The 20441-nt window shown below is 38.7% G+C and overlaps 1 protein-coding gene across 1 annotated transcript; it reads right to left on the minus strand.

The window, feature by feature from the left end:
* Positions 1 to 1269: 1269 nt before the first annotated feature.
* On the minus strand, positions 1270 to 4040 carry LOC104455927 (receptor-like protein EIX2). The gene is made up of 2 exons (XM_039317976.1): positions 3696 to 4040; positions 1270 to 2400 (listed from the first exon to the last, which is right to left on the minus strand). The coding sequence occupies exons 1-2, from the start codon at positions 4038 to 4040 to the stop codon at positions 1270 to 1272; spliced, it is 1476 nt and encodes a 491-aa protein (XP_039173910.1).
* Positions 4041 to 20441: the final 16401 nt, after the last annotated feature.

Genomic DNA, 20441 nt, shown 5'->3' on the forward strand with positions numbered 1-20441 from the left:
TCAATTTTTTGAATTTAAAATCTATCTTACATATTTTGAAATTTGGAACCTGACAAGTTCCAACCGATCTAGTTCTTTGATTTCACGTTCTACTTTGAAATTATACTCACCCCTAATTCAACTCTCTTGTGCTTCGGCTGCCAAAAGCAAGCATCTTTCCGAGAGAGAGAGAGAGAGAGAGAGAGAGAGAGAGAGAGAGAGGGAATAACAGCCGCTAAATAAAGTTCTCTTTTGGGTGAAGAAAGTATGATTGTCTTACCAATAGTGGAGACCAATCAGGAGATGTTTCGGCTTATTCTTCAGCCTTTGTTATTTTTCTTTGCACAAACCCAAGAAGCAAGTTTTGGCAGTTCATGAAGACGTCCGCATGCCAACTACTACAAGCTCAATGTATATGCAAGTTTTTGGCAAAAACACTAGAAGCACCGGTTTCAAAAAGCGATCGGAAAGAAAAACCCTTCATTCCAATCCAAGCATCCTGCTTAGATGAGAACCTGATATGTTAGAAGTTCAAAAAGTGCATTAGAGTGACAGAGAGAAGCTCATCAACCATGAAACGAGGAGTCCGGCTCCTCATACTAGCACACGCTTTGATTTCACGAGATTTGTTTGCATGGATGGAAAGATCAACGCACCCCGCAAGGTGAAGTCAATTGACAAGTATGATGACAAAGAGGCGAGGACACAAATGGATCAGAAACCAGCAGCTCCAACGTTACGTTTATGGTCTAAAAGCTTTGAATCCGGTAGCTCCTCCAATGCTTAATCCTGTTTTATGGACAGGTGAATTACAACTGCTGAAAGGGCATGGCAATCGCAAATTCGACGGTTCAAACATGACAGGAAATTGAGGATAGACACAGCCTTATTGCCTTATTAGCAAAGGTGAGTGAACACAAAATTGGAGTAACCTATCTAGTTTTGAATCCGCTTTCCTGCTTCCCTACCCATCCCCTCATGATCCAAGAGTTAGAGGCCTATCGTTGTTGAGGCCCACTTAAATCTGTCTATACCAGCACTCATTAATAGGGAAGAGACGTTAAGTAGAAATCATATTTTGGCTTAAAAGAGAGAGAGCATAAAGCAAAGTTCAGCTCGAAAGATACAGTAGAAAGAGTGGTGTTTTGAGAAATAGACCCTACAGAATGCTCATTACATTACATGAATAAGCAAACTCATGGCAGGGAAGATATAATACGAGCACAAGTTCTAAACAAACCCAAAATGAAAAACTAAAGGCAGAGGAGAGAGCACAAGATTGCTCATTTCTTACATGCTTCTTAACAATCTCAGTCTCTTCAACTTGGCTACCTTCACTACTATAGCCACATATGCCTTGTGTGCTGCCTGATCAGCAAAGATGAAATACGCTCGTCTCCAATCCTTCTTGAACTGCAAAACACCGAAAAAGCCCCAAAACCCAATCGCAAATCCAAGCATTACGATTGCATAGAACAACATCCGATCAAGCTTATCCTCTTCATGTGTATCTTCAGGGTGAGGGATTTTCTGTGGTTGAGGCGTCTCGGCGTTGAGGCATTTGTTTCTCAAAAGATCACCACAGAGTAGAGGATTGCCAGCATAAATGGAAGGATCGTCGAGTGTTTGGATTTGATTCCCTTTTGGAATCTGCCCCATAAGGTCGTTTTGTGACAAGTTGAGGTGAGCTAAGGATGTTAACGCTGAAATGCCTTGCGGAATTGTCCCCGAAAGGTGGTTGTTTGAAAGATCAAGAGACTCGAGTGATGTCATGTTCCCCATGCAAATGGGAATATTTCCAGAGAGATGGTTGTAAGACAAGTTCAAGCCATGCAATCTTGAGAGGAAAGAAAGTTCTTTGGGAATTGACCCGTTCAAAAAGTTGCTGGAGAGATCCAAATTGACCATGAGTCGTAGAACAATTTTGGTGTACTCGTTATATCTTCCCTTCAAGATCTCAACCACGTGCTGTTGATCCCAGTACAAACTACTTAAGTCAGAGTAGAAACTTATATCTTGCACAGGAGTCACGGCCACAGATCCAAACGGATTGCTTTGTTTCAAGTTGCTTTGTTTCAAGTTGATCATGCTGCTCATATTGCCAAGACAATGTGGGATTGCTCCCGTTAAATTGTTCACTGCCATGTCTAATATTGTCAATCCTGAAAGTGAGCAGAGTTGCGGAGGGATGCTGCCGACAAACCTATTCTCTCGTAGCCTCAGGATCAACAAGGACTGAAAGCTTTCGTCAAACCATGTCGGAATGCTTCCAGACAAATTATTCTCTCCAAGGTCTAAAATTACCAGACCTGTGCAATAATCTAAAGCTTGAGGAAGCTCCCCATTAAGACGGTTTCTATTCAAGTGTAGGGTGTTAAGGTGGGGCAATGATCCAAGTGAGCTAGGAATTACTCCGGACAACTTATTGAATGACAAAGTCAAGAATGATAAAGAACCCTTCCAACAATGCTGAATACTACCGAGATAGGCTATTATTGGCAAGATTTAAAACAATCAACTCCAAGTTGCATAATGATGATGGTAAAGTACCGCCGATTAGGTTGTCATTGAGATACATAATACGTACTTGGTACATAGTGCTAATATTTGTTAGAAGAGAATCAGAGATCAAGTTGTGAGAGAGATCTAAAAAGGAACAATTAGTAGACATGTTGGGCAAGGGGCCAGTAATTTGATTGTAAGATGGATCGAGCCAGGAAAACGTCAAGTTGGCTGACCATTTTGGCAAGGTAATCTGATTGTGAGATAGATCGAGCAAGGAAAACGTCAAGTTGGCTAACCAATTCGGTAAGGGCCCAAAAAGGGAAGCATTGGAGAGTCCGATATATGTGGCGTTCACTTGTGTCTGAATCCATCGGGGAACTTTAGCTTCGAATTTACAAGAGCTCATGAAAATACTTTCCAGTTGGAAAGAGGGTATCCAGCTAGGTTTTGCCTTAAAACTCAAGTTATTATTGTCATTGATGGCCAACTCCTTGAGCCTTGACAAATTAGAAAAATTGATTTCGGTAATCACACCTTCTAAATGATTACTGTAAAGAATCAACTCTTGCAAAGCCCCCAATTTCCCTAATGACTCAGGAATATGCCCCCCCAATTGATTATTAGAAAGATCTAACGATCTCAATAATGACAACCGATCTATTGATGGTGGAATGGTCCCATTCAATCTATTACCCCAAAGATTTAGTGTTTCCAAGTTTGTGAAGTGCTCCAACCAGTCAGGGCAGAGCACCCTTAAGATAATTTGAACATATCTCTAGACTCTCTAAGCTATTCTCGATGAGTCCCGATGAATTTCCTTGGGTTGTCGAAATCTCTTCTTTGATTTGGTTATAACACAAATGCAATGACTTGAGGTACTGCATGTTCTTTAAGAATGAGAATAAGCCTCCTTCAATGCTGTCAAAAGCATTTTCCTCGAGATTGAGATGGGCAAGGCTTGTAAACTTATCAAACCACATGGGAATTGATGAGTTGAAATAGTTATCTGATAGGTCAAGATGTTGAAGTGAAGTCATGTTTTGAAACAAAGTGCTCGGGATGGGACCTTCGAAAAGATTATTCGAAAGATCAAGGTATTGAAGATGAACAAGAGAAGTAGAATTGGCCAAGTGATTAGAAGACATATGAAAATAATCTAATCCACAACCTGATAAACTCAAATGCGATAAAGCTGGGAGCGTGCTGATCACCTGCATGAGGACTCTTTCGTTCGCAATCATTGAGCCACTCAGGTCGAGGTACTTTAGTGATTGAAGATGAGAAACCCACAGGATATCATCCACAACCAAACTTTCATAGTCATTATGAAGATCGAGGACTTCCAACTTGGTGAGATTTCCCAATTGTTGAGGAACCATTCCATGGAAGTTGGTAAACGATAGATTGAGGTACCTCAATTGTTCAATTGAACCGATGAATTCAGGTATTCTTCCATGATTGGAATTGATCCCGCTTAAGTCCAAATGGTTCAAGTATCTCAAGCGGAGCAAAGAAGAGTTCAACTCACCACGAGCCAGGAGAAGCTTTGCAGCCATGCGAAAATAAGTACTGGTTTCGTCTTTTGTTGGTTGGGGTAATAATTGGAGATTGATGACATGACCATATACTCTATCACAAATCACTCCTTCCCACTTGCAGCAATCTTTGCCTTCCCATGAAGAAAGCAAGCCAGACGGATCTACGAGGCTTCGTCGAAGCTGGAGCAAAGCCTCTCTTTCTTGTTCTCTGCAAATAGATGTTGAATTGTTACAGAAGCACACACCTAAATTATCTAAAACAAGTAATAGAGTTACTAGTGTGAGCACTCGGGAACAATATCTCCCCATGAGCAATGAGAGAGAGGATGAATTCATGTTTTAGAGTGGAGATTTTGAGGGTCCTCTAATCAAACCCAAATCATTTATAGAGAAGGGCAGGGACAGATTTCTTTTTTAACGTGACAAGTTGTGGTTTCGTACATGCACCTTATGTCCATGCATGTGTATCATGTATATGTAGCGCATTTAAGGTCCACATATGATAGTCGTCATCGGGGAGAAAAGGCTCCCATTCTTGCAGTTGGAGTTCATAAATTGATGACCAGACCCCATCTAGACGAGACATCCCCGTCAACTTGGAAGAAAAAGCAGCGCCATTACGGAGATTGCGGACAAGCCCGTCCAATATTTTGCAGTGGTGGTCTTGAATAAAGTCAAGTCTTTTGGGTCCATGTCATTATTCATATCAAGGTCGTTTCTCGGTCTACATTGCGAGTTTCTAAAGACACCATCTTTTTTACGTTTTTATCTTAACTAGATTACCAACTCTAGAACAATGATGCTACTGGTCTTCTTGCTCATAAGGATGACGGTAATGTACCATTCATTAGGATTTGACGGAGACACAATAGAAGAGGTAGAGAGATTTAAACTGTCGGAGAGATCTTAATCAGAACCGCTAAAAGGTACATATATTGGATAAGGGCGTGGTAATTTGAGTGTGAAGACAAATCAAGCCACAAAGTTCACATGTTGGCTGACCATATAGGCTAAGCCTCCAAAATGGAGGCATTGCAGAGAGAGAGAAGCCATAGTCCTCCACTTGCGTCTGCGTCCATTGTGGAAATGTCAATCCAGTTGGGATTTGCCTTAGAAGTTGGGTAATTATCGGTAATATCCAAATACTACAGGCTAGACCTAGTTTATGAGGAGTGTGGATCGCTTGGGCATAGGGAGCAAAATATCGGATCGTGGAACGTCATTCGTGCCAAACAACAGGGGTAGACTTCTTTTAATCATGTAATTAGTATCATTAATGATTTTGCAGTTACAACAAAGATAATATAGGCAGTATAATGTGTTTCTAACATATCATGTTCGAACAAGAATTATTATTTAAATTGTGTTTTCAATTACAAAAAAAAATCAGCATGAAAAATATATCTCAAATAAATAATAAAGATTAGTACATTGAAACTTTTGAATTGCTCATTTTAGTATATGGATGCATTCTCATCTCAGATGATATTCTGTATACCTAGGATTTACAGGCCGAGTGAGAGACGAATGCATACATCTAGCATATCGAGTAATTGCCGTGTGAGAGGCGAATGCATACGTGTTCCTTTCAATCAAAATTCATGAAAATGAAAGTCCGCGCATAACTCCAAATTGAGTCAATATTTATCACTTTTTAAAGTTCATAAAACCCACCAATAACTCCAAGTCAAAGTCAATGTTTATGACATTTCAGAATAATAACTTACTTCATCTTTAGAGCTAGTCCAGTATTCTTGTTTATTTCCGCTTTTGCGACGTAGTAAGTCCAATAGAGTAGTAGTCATGCCTCACATAATCTGTATCATAGCTGGAAAATGTTGAAACCGGGAGGCGTTTGCCTTTGCCTACTGCTATAAGCTTATAACACTGACTCATACCATATCATTTACCTTTGGCTGAACGAGTGTCCATGTTGATTTAGTTGCATTTATTTCTTTTTTCCATAAGTAAATATCGTGTATTCGCAAAACTCCAGCAACTGTGGGAACCCTTTGCATTTATGCAAAAGCTTCATTCTCCCCTTTTTTGTTTAAAAGATTAAATCTAAATTTGCGAGACTTCTTCAATAACATGTAATTAATGAATTAGTCGCTCGAAACACAAAAGCAAGTCACAAAAACTTTTGGACTTTCTACTCAACAAATAAAGAGTTTTCAGAAATTCTGACAGACTACACTAGTGGAGAGATTTCGTTAGGCACACGCATTCTGTTATTATGAAATGTAAAAACCACCATTTGAATGTCAATTATAGGTAAGGTAACACTGGTAATCCACGTATAACCCCAGATAAAGTGATCACTCTCTCTCTCTCTCTCTCTCTATATATAAAAAAAAAAAAAAGAACTTCCCTCATGATACTTGTTGATGAGGCAATCAATTCTTAAAATATTTTGATCGCATCCTAATGAAAAAGAATTTAATAATGATAGATTTCATCATTTAGATTGAGCAATAAAACAAAGACAATGTAGTGTCTATCGTAAGATTATTACAGTAAATTTATAGAAAGAAAATGGCTCGCTTTTTACCTTAATTACATCATTTTCATTCAACTAATAAAGTTCCTAGCCTTCTGCATTGTAGTCGAGAACTTGGAATTAACCAGAACATACATCAAATGCTTCTGACTAATTGCTTCGCATGAATTTCCAAGCTTCTGTTATTCTGAAAGCGCTTCAATAGTTTTGCATCAAGAGTAGAAAGGATTGGCCTCAACTGTTTCATTTGATAATGGACATGAACATAGTTGGATCCTCGCTCGCGCGGTTCCACCCTAAGCTTCTCATTGTTAAGAAGGTGCCTTCGGTATTGGTACCTTATACAGGAAGCTCTTGAATAAAGCATGTGCCAGAGAGAGAGAGAGAGAGAGAGAGAGAGAGAGAGATACATTGGCACTTCAACACCACAAATATATATGCTTTACCACAAACACATAGAATGGCCTCTACAGCAGGCTCATGCTTATCCTTCTTCCTCTCATCACTAAGCATGACTGAATCAACTCAATTAAGCTCTTCTCTTGGCTCTGCTTCCTATTAATGTCAAAATATGTCTCGAGCTTGAGTTTGTAAGTGAAAGTCTAAATTCATATAAGAGATTTTCTATTTGGAAATTCGATGGACAAATAAGCAATAAATTTAAAAACTTAAAAGTAAAGTTCAAGTTGGATTAAGTTTCAGAACAAATTAGGGATATCAACTCTCCAAATTTGGGTTGGATTCGGCAAGGTCTACAGTTCCACATTTAATTTATAAAATAAGCAAATCTCTTTTGGGAGTTAGCCTTGTTGATTCGCCGTTCATGGAGAGTTCCCGGGTCTGTCGAATTCTCATACCATTGTTGGAGAATAATTCGTGAATTAAGTCTCATTAAGTTGGTGTTCAAGCCATGAAATCATGCAGTAAGATTTGGATATTTCTTTGTGATATTGAGAAATATTTCATGAGAAATTGTGAAGAATAAACATTATTGAGTTTAATTAAAAAAATATTTAAAAAATAATAAATTTTGTCCATATCAGCGCCCGGCCATGCCATGTAGAACGACTAGCATCCGCATTAGCGAATTCCAGCCAAAATGGATTCAATTGGCTAAAAGTGAAAAAAATTCATGACTTAATTGGCAAATTAAAATGTTTAAGAGTAAGTTAACAAAAGTGCAATAGATTTATGACTTTTTGGATAATTTTCCCACATTTTCATATACCTATCATTCAAAAATGTGTGAAGTCAGAAAGATTATTCAAGTGATTTGACAATGATGGCGAGCTATAGTAGTGAACATCTTTTAAATCGCTTTTCTAGTTTCTCCATTTAGAGTTCATGGAATGCAAAATGCATTTTTCTGTAACTCAAATTTCAAGGATACTAAAACTTATACTACATTAAAGAAAAATTCGCCAACATAAATCGAGATGGGTCTATGATGCATCGTCTAAGCTGGAGCAAAGCATCTCCTTTTTGCTCTCTGCAAATGGAAGTTGAGTTTTTAGAGAAGCAAACACATGAATTATTTAAAAAGGGCAATAGAGTTACTAGTGAAAGGACTTGAGAAAAATATCTCCCCATGGGCAACAAGGGATGGTCACGCAGGCAGAGAACAAATTTATGCTTTAGAGAGTGGGGGTTTAAGGATCCTCTAATTAAATCCAAATCAATTATAGAGAAGCAGGGGGGAGATTTTTCTTTCAATGTGACAAGTTGGGGTTCCAAACATGCACCTTATGTGGATGCATGTGTGCCATCTCGAAGGATGGATGTGTAGCACACGTAAGGTCCACGTATCATAATCACTGTCCAAGAAGAGAAGGCACATCCATTCTTGCAATTAGAGTTTGTCAATTGATGAATAGGCCCCATCCAAAGGACAGAATTCAACCTCTAGAAATTAGTCCAAGTGAAAAGCAGCTCCACTAAGGAGATAGTGGAGAATTACACTTAATTTATGCAGTGCCATACACGGACTAAGTCAAGTCTTAGTGGTTAATAATTATTCCTCTGTATAAATGCATGCGTTAATAGTACCGCTCAATTCAAGTTATGATTTTCACTAAATTATCAATTTCGAAATAATGATCTTAATTAGTCTTGTTGCTTGTGCAACGCACAAGAATATGTTGGTCATTGCTTAAAAAGCAACACAATCGAAAACACCATCGAAAAACATATTGCGATTATTTTCACAACATCACAAATGTAATTATTTTTTCTGACTACTTCCCACAACACCTATGTTAAACTTGAGTTTGCTTTGCCCATAAAAACTCTAGATAAATGATGATTTTGACTGTTTTTGACCTTAGAAAACATAAACGGCTCAATCTGTAAAAGAACTTTCTCTATGTAGGCTTTTCTTTCAATAGAAAGATATAATTTGATTCTTTAGTTGTGCGTTTAGTGTTTCCCATGGGTGTAAATCACTAAACAAATAGTGATGGTAATCAAGCAAGGGATCATTAGCGCAATTCATGTGCAGCAAGTGAAAGGGTCATAGGACCATTCCAACATATAAACCACACTAAGAAACTCAGAGCTATCAAAAAATAAAATAAGAGAAAAATCCTCCCAAGAAAAAAGAATCAGACCGCATGTGTATCTTATTTTATAGTATAAAAAAAAGGTCTGACAACGAGTAGGGATAAACATTCAATATCACTGCTAAAAGCATTTTAAAAAAAAAAGAAAAAGAAAACAAACAAAATCTAACCCTCGACTATGTTGTCAAGGATAATGTAGCAACAAGCTTTGGATGGATAATGATATGAGAAGGATTGAGGAATTCAAACTCAATAAACAGTTCAAATCTTCCATAGACTCAAAACCCGTGCAACCAGTTGATAATGAGTTATAATGCAGTAACGTTTATCAGAGATAAAGCCTAGTTTAGATTGGAGAACAGCATGGTTGTTTTTTACCACGGAGATCAAAGGTCGCTAACGAAGGGGAAGATAAGAGAAGCTAAGGATCGTATCTTGTAATCAATTTCAATACTCGTAGATTGGAATCAATCAAGAGGCCTTTGAGCCTAAAAAACAAAGAAAAATCGAGGTAAAATATAAACATACTCGAAGGAAGAAAACGCAGTTTTGGCAAATTACTTCGACGAGTTTCTAGGATTGATGGGACGATCATAAACTGCAACATTCCTCGTTAAGAAAGCAAGTAGTTGAGCAGAAAACCCACGACCCGATGTACTTTAGAAACCAATTTGTGATCAAGTAAACTTAAGTAATTTAAGATGTTGGTAAGGTTAAATTCAGATTCTACACAGAGGCCGACAATACATAAGCTTCCAGGCAAACTCATCCTGTGCAAACTTTGAGAACCGGGACCATCCCCATTTTCTATTGGCAAATCAGCGCCTTCGCCTTCGACTTTATCTTTCTTGGTCAAAGGAAGGAAACAAACAACTTCAGGTTCAGGGGACAAGCAAAATTCAGGCTTGCGGATGGGTACTCAGAGAGACAATAGAAGCAAATATTCATAAATGGAATTAAAAATGCTGCAAAATTTCGGTTGAGATTTCTGATTTAGTTGGTAAATTCCTAATGTCGTTGCTAAAAATATGCGAATGGGGCTGCAAAATTTCCGTGTTGGCGTTACATACGCCATGCTAAGTGGCTATATTGAAAACCTTAAAATAAAAAGTATCTCTAAAAAATTTACAAGAAAGAAATTGAAAAAAAAAAAGGAAGAGAATTGGGAATTTGGCAAATCTACAATCTTTAACTCTTTTTCTTTTTGAAATTTGGCGGATTTAATATTACAACTTGCCTAATTAAAACAAATATCTCATAAACCCTTGCTTTAGATTTCTCATCGCTTGTTTGAAATTTTCAAAGCCCTCTTTGGGCTTGGAACCTGGTTATGTTCAAGTTAGAGTGTAATGGTGGAGAGCACTCATGCATCTTTCACAATGGAAGCGTATCTTTCTATACGTAGACATCATATTGTGCAACAAAGTTGCTCAAAACAAAATAAACAAACAAAAAGGATGGAGGAGACCGATTGAGATGTTCAACCTAAATTCAAGATTGAATAAACTTTAATATTTTACGTAGAAATTAGGTTCACCATGATATAATTGATGGATGCAATTTCGGAGGGATTGAGGACCGATTCCATGGATCACTCGAGAACCGAATCCCTTGGTAATTTGGTTCTAAAGATCGATCCGGTTCTCGAGTGGATCCATGGAACCAATGTAGTTCCCAATTCCAATTTTCTAATCGTCATTCGTAAGCAGCCCCGATTCCGGTGGGAACCGCCTACCCGGACCATGTTTACCCCTATATTCTCCTAGTTGATGTGGGACTAAGCTTACTATCACAAGCTTGCTCCCCCACCACTCTCTCCTCCAAGAGTCAAGCCACTCCAAGAGTCTCACATCGAATGAATAGCACAGGGCCTAAGAGATTTTTGTATAAAAGCCAAGCTTGTCATTTCCATAAAAAAAATGCTTTCTTTAATTTCATGGCTAAGATCAAGCGTGAAGCGTGTGTAGTGTGGTCGATTCACACTCATGCCAAAGTAGATTATGTTATTACACATGTGATCGGTTCCATTCGGTCGCTTGGGAACCGATCAGTTGAAATCGATCACCGCTAATCGAACTAGCAAAAACATGCCGTGCAACAAAATTTCATTCTTTTCTATTTAACATAGTTTTTCTATTGAAATAAATTATAATAAACTTATTTTCTAGGAAAAATGGGAAAATAGAAGAAGCGTGACTAAAATGTAGAGATTTGAACTTGCCATCTCTTACAAAAATATATTTTGGCTCATTTCTCTTGTGCACATCAAATTAAGGATGTACGATCTGTTAAATGGAAAATTATAGACACTTTAGCATTTAACCATAACGGTAAAAATACATCTACTATAACCTTTTTCATTTCCATTTAATAAGTAGATTCAAGAAGAAAATGAAATGATTTACTTATATTTGGATTTGATTGCAAAGATGGGAGAACTATCGACAAGCTAAAAATATAAACCACAGAATCATTAAATACACATGAATGAATTAATTCTGAAATATGAAATTTGAAAGTACTATATTATTTTCAATGAAAGGTTGAACAAACAAATAAGCTAAAAAGATCTGTCTCATTAAATTGAAAGGAAAAGAAAACAGGAAAGAGGGAAAAGGAAAAACAAAAGCAAAAGGGTGAAAAAAAGGGCCTTATCTTTACTTAGAGTACCATAAAGGAAAATGAAGGAAAAAATAGGAAAAGAAAATCGAAAAGATTTGTAGAATTAACGCCTAATAAATCAGAAAATAAGGAAGAATTCATTCACCTTGTAGATAGTGATGAAGGCTATGTTGAAAATCAAAGCCTACCATCGGTTGTTCACAATTTCTAATGAGCGTCCATGCTTCACTTGTTTCGAGTGTGTTTAGTAACCATTATGTTTTTGGGAATAATTTCTACTTAGAAATTGTTTTTTCTGATTCTATTAATTAGACGAGTTTTTGAGCATTTCAAAGTGTTCAATAACTATCTAAAATTTTTATTGGACAAAGTAACCCGAGTGTCAAAATTTGGCACGGAGAGACATTTAAGTGCCAAAAGTTAAGAAAGTGACATTTAAGTACCAAAATCAGAGCAAAATGGACCACTAAACTGCCAATCCGGCCAAAATCTGGCCAAAATGCAGACGTGGCATTTTCCGCGACATGTTTAACCGATGTGGCAATTAAAAAAAAAACACACGTGGAGTAGGAAATGACATCGCCCCATCCACTCGCTTGACCAAGCTAAACGACGTCATTTTTCCTTAGTGCTAAATGACATCATTTATCTTATTTAGGGTTTAACCGGTCGTTGCTCGCGCTCACACAGATCTGACTCTCCATCGCCGCTCACGCCTCGCCTTCTCACGAGTCTCCGTTCGTAGGTCATCACTCATCATCGTTGCTCGCCATCATCGCTCATTGTCGTCGCTTGCCATCGTCCCTCACCGTCATTGCTCATTTAGGTTTGTTCTCTTCTTCCTCTCCCCGTGGTAAAATTAGGTTCCGACTTGTTTATTAGGGCTCCAACTTGAAATTTTGGGGTCGGTTGGGAAATCTTGGGCTTGGATGTTATTGATGTAAGATTTATGGCTCATATGTGGTGCTAGAACCCTATTGGGGGTTCGGATTGACAATTTAGGATCGGCCTCGAAATGTAGGGCTCGGAGTAGGGCTCGGCGGGGGGAAAATTAAGGCTCAGATGTGGTGCTAGGTATTGTAATGTGTGATTTAGGGCTCGGATGTGGAATTGTGATGTGCGATGGTGATTGTTAGGGTTTGAAGTAGTTGTCGTGGGTGTTGAGAAAACTTCCTTATCTCTGTTTTGAAGTTGACAAAATGTTTCCATCAATCTAGTCAAGACTTGCGACTCTATCGTTAAAGTCCGAAGACCTCCGGACTCAAGATTTAAAGTCTACCCTCACCGATAGTTTCCGGATCGACGAAGAAAAGATTTATCCGATGAAGAAGACTTATCTAGAAGCAAGTATATCTTTAAGGATTTGGTTCGTACGGTTGAAGAAGATCTCATGGTGAAGATAGCATCTCGTGATTAATTATTCTTATTGAAATCAATTTGAATAATTAGATCTATTGATTGGCGAAGTACACTTGGAAGGTTCTACTTATGAAAACCTAGATCTTGATTGTATGGGCGAGCATGATTGGTGGATTATCATCACATTCCTTAAATAACTCGAGATTTTCCTAATTGATTATGTCCAACGTAGATTGGAAGAACTCCTTTGGAAGGTGCCAACGGTTATAATGGCATGGAGGAGTATATAAGGAGGACGCTCAAGTTATTCGAGTGTGTGCGTGAAAGAAAATTCCAAAGTCTCGAAACTCTTAGTTCTTTGTCAAGCTTCAATTTGTTGAGCTTAACCCGTACTCAAAAGAGAGATTAAATACTTGTGAGACCTTGAGGAAGTGTAGTAGAGTCTCTACACCGTGGAATCAGGACGTGAGACTGTAAAATCTCTTTTGGTTTTTAGTGGAATCCAGCCAGGCTGTCAATGCAGTGAGAGTGGACGAGGCTTGGTTTAAGTCGAACCGCTATAAACCTTGTGTTTCAATCTCTTTCCTAAACTCTTTACTTTAATTCGCAGTCTTATATAACTGTTACAGTCTTTTACATCTTCAGTCTACTGTTTTCATAAAAGTCGAATTAAGTTGTTAAGTCTTGCAACAACTTCTTTAACAACTATTCACCCCTCTAGGTGTTCATACTAGCATTATCAGTGGGGACTTCTGGACATTTTTTTTTAAATTGCAGTGTTGAAATTGGTGTCATGAGGACCCATGCTTATCTGGGGATCTCTCAATATTTTAAGGGAATGCGACATAATCGAAGTAGCTGTCGGGTGGGGACCTCTATTTGTCTTGAGGGCATCTTTCCAATTAAAGTAGCTGTCGTTTGACCTATGAATCTTTCCCTTTTTCTTATCTTTTCTTTTAATAAAGAGTGTAGGAACCTCCACATGCAATTGTCTGTTGTCCTTTGTAATGTGGTCCGAAAAGTTAATTGTATTTTTTTCTTCTTTGTTGTAGAAATGTTCATGATAAGGACTATGTTGCTGTCATTGTTTGCTACGGTGGGGATTTTGCGATTGGGGAGGATGAGTGGGAGTATGAGGGGGGGAATGAGAGTACTATCTTTGTAGATATAAATAATGCATCTTATATTGGATTTGTTAGGGATATAGTGACATATTTGGCTTGTAAAGTACAAAAGTTGTTGTACTGTGTTCTTGTGAAAGGCTTGAGAGATGGTTTGAGAACTTATAAGATGATAATGGTTTTAGGATGTCCTATATCATTATCTTCATGGTGAAGAGGCAAAAGTGTATGTTGAATACAATAGTGTTAGTGGGGACGAAGATGATGACAGAGATAGCACTCAAATAGGAGAATGAGGAGATAGTATTCAAGCTAGTACCGAGGTTAGAGATGAAGGGGGCATGATGGACAAAACGGGGAGGAGAGGGGCGTAGATGCTGTTCACGAGTGATGGTGACATAGTGATGTCACCATCACTGAATTAGATTGGGAAGTAGCTGAATCTAGTGATGGTGATGACAACGATGAAGGGTTGGCTGCTGAAAATTTCTTAATCTTAAGTGATGACGACGACGAGGAGTTTACACAGTCAAGGAAAAACAAGGGGACTTTTTGTCGATAGATTTGTAACTTTGCAAGTAGCTGATGAAGTTCCAAACGTAGATGAAGGCCCAGTAAATGCTGGTGTTATTGGCTAGGAGATGGATTATGATCGACACGCTACTTCCCAGACGAGCTTGAAGAAGATCAAAGAGCTGTGCGTAGAAGGAAAAGTAAGTTTTCTTCTTATGATCCATCCGTTACCTCTCCTACTTTGTTAGGAGATATGAAATTCCAAGATGCAAAACAATTTAGGGAAGTTATATGAAGAACTCCATTGCTGCACAAAGAAATATTGACTTCATTAGAAACATTAAGAACTTTGTAAGAGCTAGGTGTTCGCAGCAAAATTGTCTATGGAAGAGTTACGGCGCGTTTGTTAAGAGGAGTGGGTATTTCCAAATTAGAGCCTACCAAGATGAACACACTTGTTCCATTAATTTTCAAAACAAAAGAGTAACAAGTGCATGGTTGTCTAAGCACTTCTTCGATATGATCAAGTTGATGCCTGAGATAAAAATTATTGACTTTAAGATGCTGGTGAAGAAGCGTGTAGGCATCAATGTATCTAGGACTCAATGCAAAAGAGCAAAGCAAAAGGTGATAAAGATACCTATTAGTCGGATGGCAAGGTATATGGGCAGGTGTGGAAGTATGCTTGGGAGTGTAGGCTGCAAAACCCTTCAAGTAAAGTGTATGTAGAGGTGGTGGAGAGGACGCTTTCAAATAGTGGGACCAAGTTCAATAAGTTCTATGTGTGCTTTGATGCATGCAGATGGGGATTTTAGCTGGTTGTAGACGGATTATAGGATTGGACGGCTATTTTTTGAAGGGCTTATGCAAGGGAGAATTGTTGACGGCGATTGGAAGAGATGCGAATAATCAAATGTTCCCACTAGCTTGGGCTGTTGTAAGGATTGAGAACAAGGACAATTGGTCCTAGTTCTTGAAAAATCTAATGGTTGACTTAGAGATAACAAACATGGAAGGGTGGGCGTTTATGAGCGACCAACAAAGGTAATGCTTGCTTTTGAAAAATTTAGTCAATTGTTTGCTTTGTAATATTAATATGTTATTTACTTACATTTCTTACTTTGAATTATTGTAGGGATTGGTTTCGGCAATAGCCGAGTTATTGCTCCATGCTGAACATTGAATGTGTGCACATCACATATATAGGAATTGGGCAAAGACTTACAAAGGAGATAAACTGTAGTTGCAATTTTGACAATTAGTAACGAGTACGAACATGGCTGACTTTAGGATAGCCAAAGAAGGACTACTTCATTGATAAAGAAATGTTGTGCAACACTATTTCAAACGTAACCGAAGCATTGGTACGGGCATTCTTCAATGAGGAATTCAAGTGCAATCACATCGACAACAACATATGTGAATCATTTAATGGGAAGATAATAGATGCTAGATGCAAACCAATCCTCTCAATGCTTGAAGATATACGAGTCATGGTCATGACTCGGCTGCACAAATAAAGAGATGAGGCTGCAAAGTGGACTAGACAATGTGGTCCTAGGATTACCAAGAAATTGGATGAGAACTTGGCGGAGGTAGGCATTGTCACCCCATTTGGAATGGGGATGACGGATATGAGATAATGAAAGGTTTTAATAAGTATGTTGTCCATCTAGATACGAGAAAATGTTCACGTAGAGCATGGCAACTAAGTGAAATTCCTTGTACACATGCTATATCTGCCATCTAGTTGAAGGGCCACAATGTAGAGGATTACATTGCTGATTGGTACAAAAAATCGAAATACCTTGCTTTGTATCAATTCATGATGTATCCAATTAGAAGTAGCAAGTTTTGGGAGCTGACGGATCATGAAACACCTTAACCTTTGCCACTGAAAAAGAAAATGGGAAGGCCAAAACGAAGACGAAGAATGGCAGGGAAAGGTCTAGGGTCAGCAAAGAATGAGCATGACGGGTGTAAAGATGACGTGCTCTTATTGTCGCGTAGCAGGGCATGACATCAAAGGTTGTCAATTGAGGAAGCAACAAGAACAATTGAGGCCAACCGAGGGCTTAGTGAAGGGACAGTTGGAGAAAGGCAAACAAAGGGCTAAGTGAGTCGACAACTAGAAGCCCAGAAGTCAAAAAATTTATGTTTATGTTGCTTTATGGTTTATCATAAATATGTACATAATATCCTATTTGGCATTGTATGTAATGTCTTTGTTAGGTCACAAGAAGAACCCCAATAAGGGCTTGTTCAAATAATGCAAGGTAGAAGACAGCTGCTGAAGGATTGGCCCAAGCAACAAACGGCCAATTGAAGACTATTCTTCAGCACAAAGAAATACCTAGTAAATTCAATAATTTGTATTCAGTTTTTCTTTCTTTACGTTATTATATAGCCCGATGTTATATTTTTGATGTCTTTTGCCTCTTTCTCAGGTTTGAAGAATGCAAGTTGGAGCTCAATTGCCAACCGAAGGGCCATTATAAGAGCCACCACAATGGTCACCACAGCCACCAAGAATCATTACAAGTACCAATGTAAGGGCCTACGAAGGTGTCATTGAAGCTGAAGGGCTACATAGAAGGACAACTACAAGAAGGCCACGTGAATGGGGCGTTACACAAAGGCCATCTAGAATACACTCAACTGAAGAATTGGTCGAAGAAGCCTTGGTCAGGCGAAGGGCCAAAAGAAGGGCCCAAGAAATCACATACAAGAAAAAGAGCCAACAAATCACAAGTTCCGAAAGTGACGCTCCTATTCGACAATAGAGGCACTTGGGAAGATGTTAAGACAATATGGCTATGGCCTTTATATAGATGAGCGTACTGGAACAGTCATTTTGCATGTAAGTTTTATTGGCTGCATTTAATTTAATTTAATTTATGTTGCAGATTTTTGCCGATAATTTATTGTCTTTTTGTAGCTTGGGAGAAGTTCGGAGGTTCTTATCTCTCGAGGCCCAACTCAAGAATCAACGACCGCACTAACAAAGAAGAAGAAAACATTAGTTGCGCCAACAAGAAAGAAGAGCAATAACCCGCTTGCAAGTTCATGTGAATCAATTCAGCCTGAGATAGTTGCAACCGCACCTCCTTCGAATCAATTCAGCGTGGGACATTTGCAGCTCCATTTAAGTCGTAGATACCGAGAAGGTTGAAGAAGAAGTTGCACGTCCAGCTAGAAAGAGGAGAGAATTATGAATAAAGTAAAATGCCCATTAAAAGGAGCACGAACATGGGGTGTTGTGCATATTGATTGATGAGATGAGACATGATAGGATTTGTGGAGCTTAGGAGTCAGCTTTGTAAACGTTTATAATAACTTGCTATGGATGGTTATCTTTTTCTTTTCTTTAGTTTGTTATTAATTTTGTGAGACTTAATTTCAATATCAATGGAATGATCTTGCTGCTTGTCAAATTCTTTTGCTTTTTGTAAGATATGGATTCTGCTTTTACTTGCTACTGCTGGTGTTGGGTCTGTGGTGGTAGCTGGAGTGCTGGTGTGGCTAGTGTGGTGGATGGTGATGCTCGGTGGTAGTGGGTTTGTTGTTGGGGTTCGGTTAAGGGCTCATGCTACATCTGGTTTAAGTGTGCAATGTGCACATCTTGCACCAGGTGGTGTTGGTGCAAGTCTCGCCTTGCACCAACACTTTCGTAGCAGACTGAAGACCAGCGACTGGCTGTTGGGTGGTGGTCAGTGCTAATGTGGTGGTTGGGGTGGTGGTGTAGCTAGTGGTGGTAGTGGTGATGCCTGGTGGTTATGGGTTTGTGGTGGAGGTTGGGGCTTATGCTGCACTCCGGTGCAAGTGTGTAGTGTGCACATCTTACATCAAGTGTACTAGTGCAAGCTAGTGTAAGGCTCACTTGCACCACATTTTGTACAGCAACACCACTAGCACGGTGGTGGCTGGAGTGCTTAGTGTGGCTAGTGGTGATGGCTGGTGGTGTAGCCATGGTGGTGGTGGCGCAATTTTTAGAGAAAACCTACAAAAAATTGGCACTTAAATGTCCCACTTTTAAAAAGTGGCACTTACGTGTTCACTTCTAACTACGTGTGACACTTAAGTGATCACTTTAACAATAACTTAACACTTAAGTGATTACTAAATACAACTTATGGCACTTGGGTAATCACTCATGTTTTGTCTTGTGTATTTTGGTTTGCAGCAAAATAGAGAATGTGATGGTAATTTAACTTATGGCAATTCCATTCAATTCCAATATTTGCTGCTAGTTTATATTTATATTCACAACACATTGACCCAATACACATCCATCATTATTGGTTTATATTCAAGAACAAGCAAAAACAAAGTATAAGCAGCATCTAATTCACTCATTCCCTTTCCTTAATCTCCTTACAAATACAAGAAGTAATCCACAATACATATGACAACACAAATAACAACAAAGCCACAATGATCTTGTGGAACAACACAAACTTCTTCTTATCTTTCAAAAAGAAAGAAAAACTACATTTAATCCAAAACAATTACATTTCTCTACTCATTTTTAACTATGGCAGTTGGAGAAACTCTTTTCATCTTCAAGTGCTTTACATTTCATCATAAAGTATAATAGACAACAAAGCAACACCATAATAAACGCTTGATAACACTTTCGCTCAATATTCATCCTTGAAACTTCATTCTTGAAAAGTTTAGCTGAAGACGCTTGAGCTTGTATTGATTCAACATCGTCCAAGTCGTCCACGAACATAGATGGAGATTGATGTCTTTTATCAAGTAGATCCAATATCATCTCTATGGCTCGGTGAGAGAATTTCGCATCAATCCATTTAAAGTATTTGCACTTCGACCCTTCTTTATATCTGGTGCATCCATAAAATCTTCTCCTAGGATTCATTCAAGTCCACGATGTTCTTCTTGGACTCGGTAATCCATAAAAATAGAAACTCGGCCTTCTCCTTCGCTTCGGTGAGAGGAATTTGAGGTGCCGCTGCGAGTCCCGCTCTCCATTTCCAATATTCGACGATGGAATTTTGGGCAAATTAAAGTTAGGGTTCGAGACTAGGATTCGAGCACTTCAATAAGAATTTTAGCTGATTTAGGTTTTAGATTTAGGGTAATTTGGTCGACGACGTCGTTTTGGCAGATTCATAGCTTATATTTTGGCCAACTATGGAAATGGCATCATTTTGGGTGAGTTAGAACTGAGTTAGCTCTCCGCGAGCCACCTAGGCGAGCAAAAATAATAAAATATTGCTACGTAGGATTTCCAAGCAAGGTCTGCCGAAGTGACACTTAAGTGTTCCACTTTTAAAAAGTGACACTTAAGTGTCACTTTCCTAACTTTTGGCACTTAGTGTTCCCTCGTACCAAATTTTGGCACTTGGACTGTACTTTGTCCAATTTTTATTCATGGAATAGAAATGTTTTTGTATGATCCTTAATTTTTTTGTGACTTAGAATTTTTTAATTTTTCTTTTTTTTTCTTTTCTTTTTCTTTCTTTCTTTCTTCTTCTTCTTCTTCTTCTTCTTCTTCTTCTTCTTCTTCTTCTTCTTCTTCTTCTTCTTCTTCTTCTTCTTCTTTCTTTAGTAGGTCATCAACCTCGGCCATGGCCGCGATCGGCTAGATGAGGGCCGCGACCCGTTGTGGCCGGGCGACGCCAACCTCGTGGTGGCTCGACGAGGTCGAGCTTGACCGAGCCTCACCGGTGGCTGAGTGAGTTTGGCCTTGTTGGGAGTCGTGACGCTCTAATGAGGTTGT

Source organism: Eucalyptus grandis, chromosome 7 (genome assembly GCF_016545825.1).
Source record: "Eucalyptus grandis isolate ANBG69807.140 chromosome 7, ASM1654582v1, whole genome shotgun sequence".
NCBI lineage: Eukaryota > Viridiplantae > Streptophyta > Magnoliopsida > Myrtales > Myrtaceae > Eucalyptus > Eucalyptus grandis.

What these genes read in the sequence shown, in the direction of transcription:
- LOC104455927 (XM_039317976.1), bottom strand. Translation starts at nt 4,040, where the DNA reads ATGGCTGCAAAGCTTCTCCTGGCTCGTGGTGAGTTGAACTCTTCTTTG. An exon ending in ACGAAAGAGTCCTCATGCAG is followed by an intron (nt 2,401 to 3,695) that starts GTGATCAGCACG and finishes TCATTCAATAAG; the next exon opens with TTGTCCGGAGTAATTCCTAG.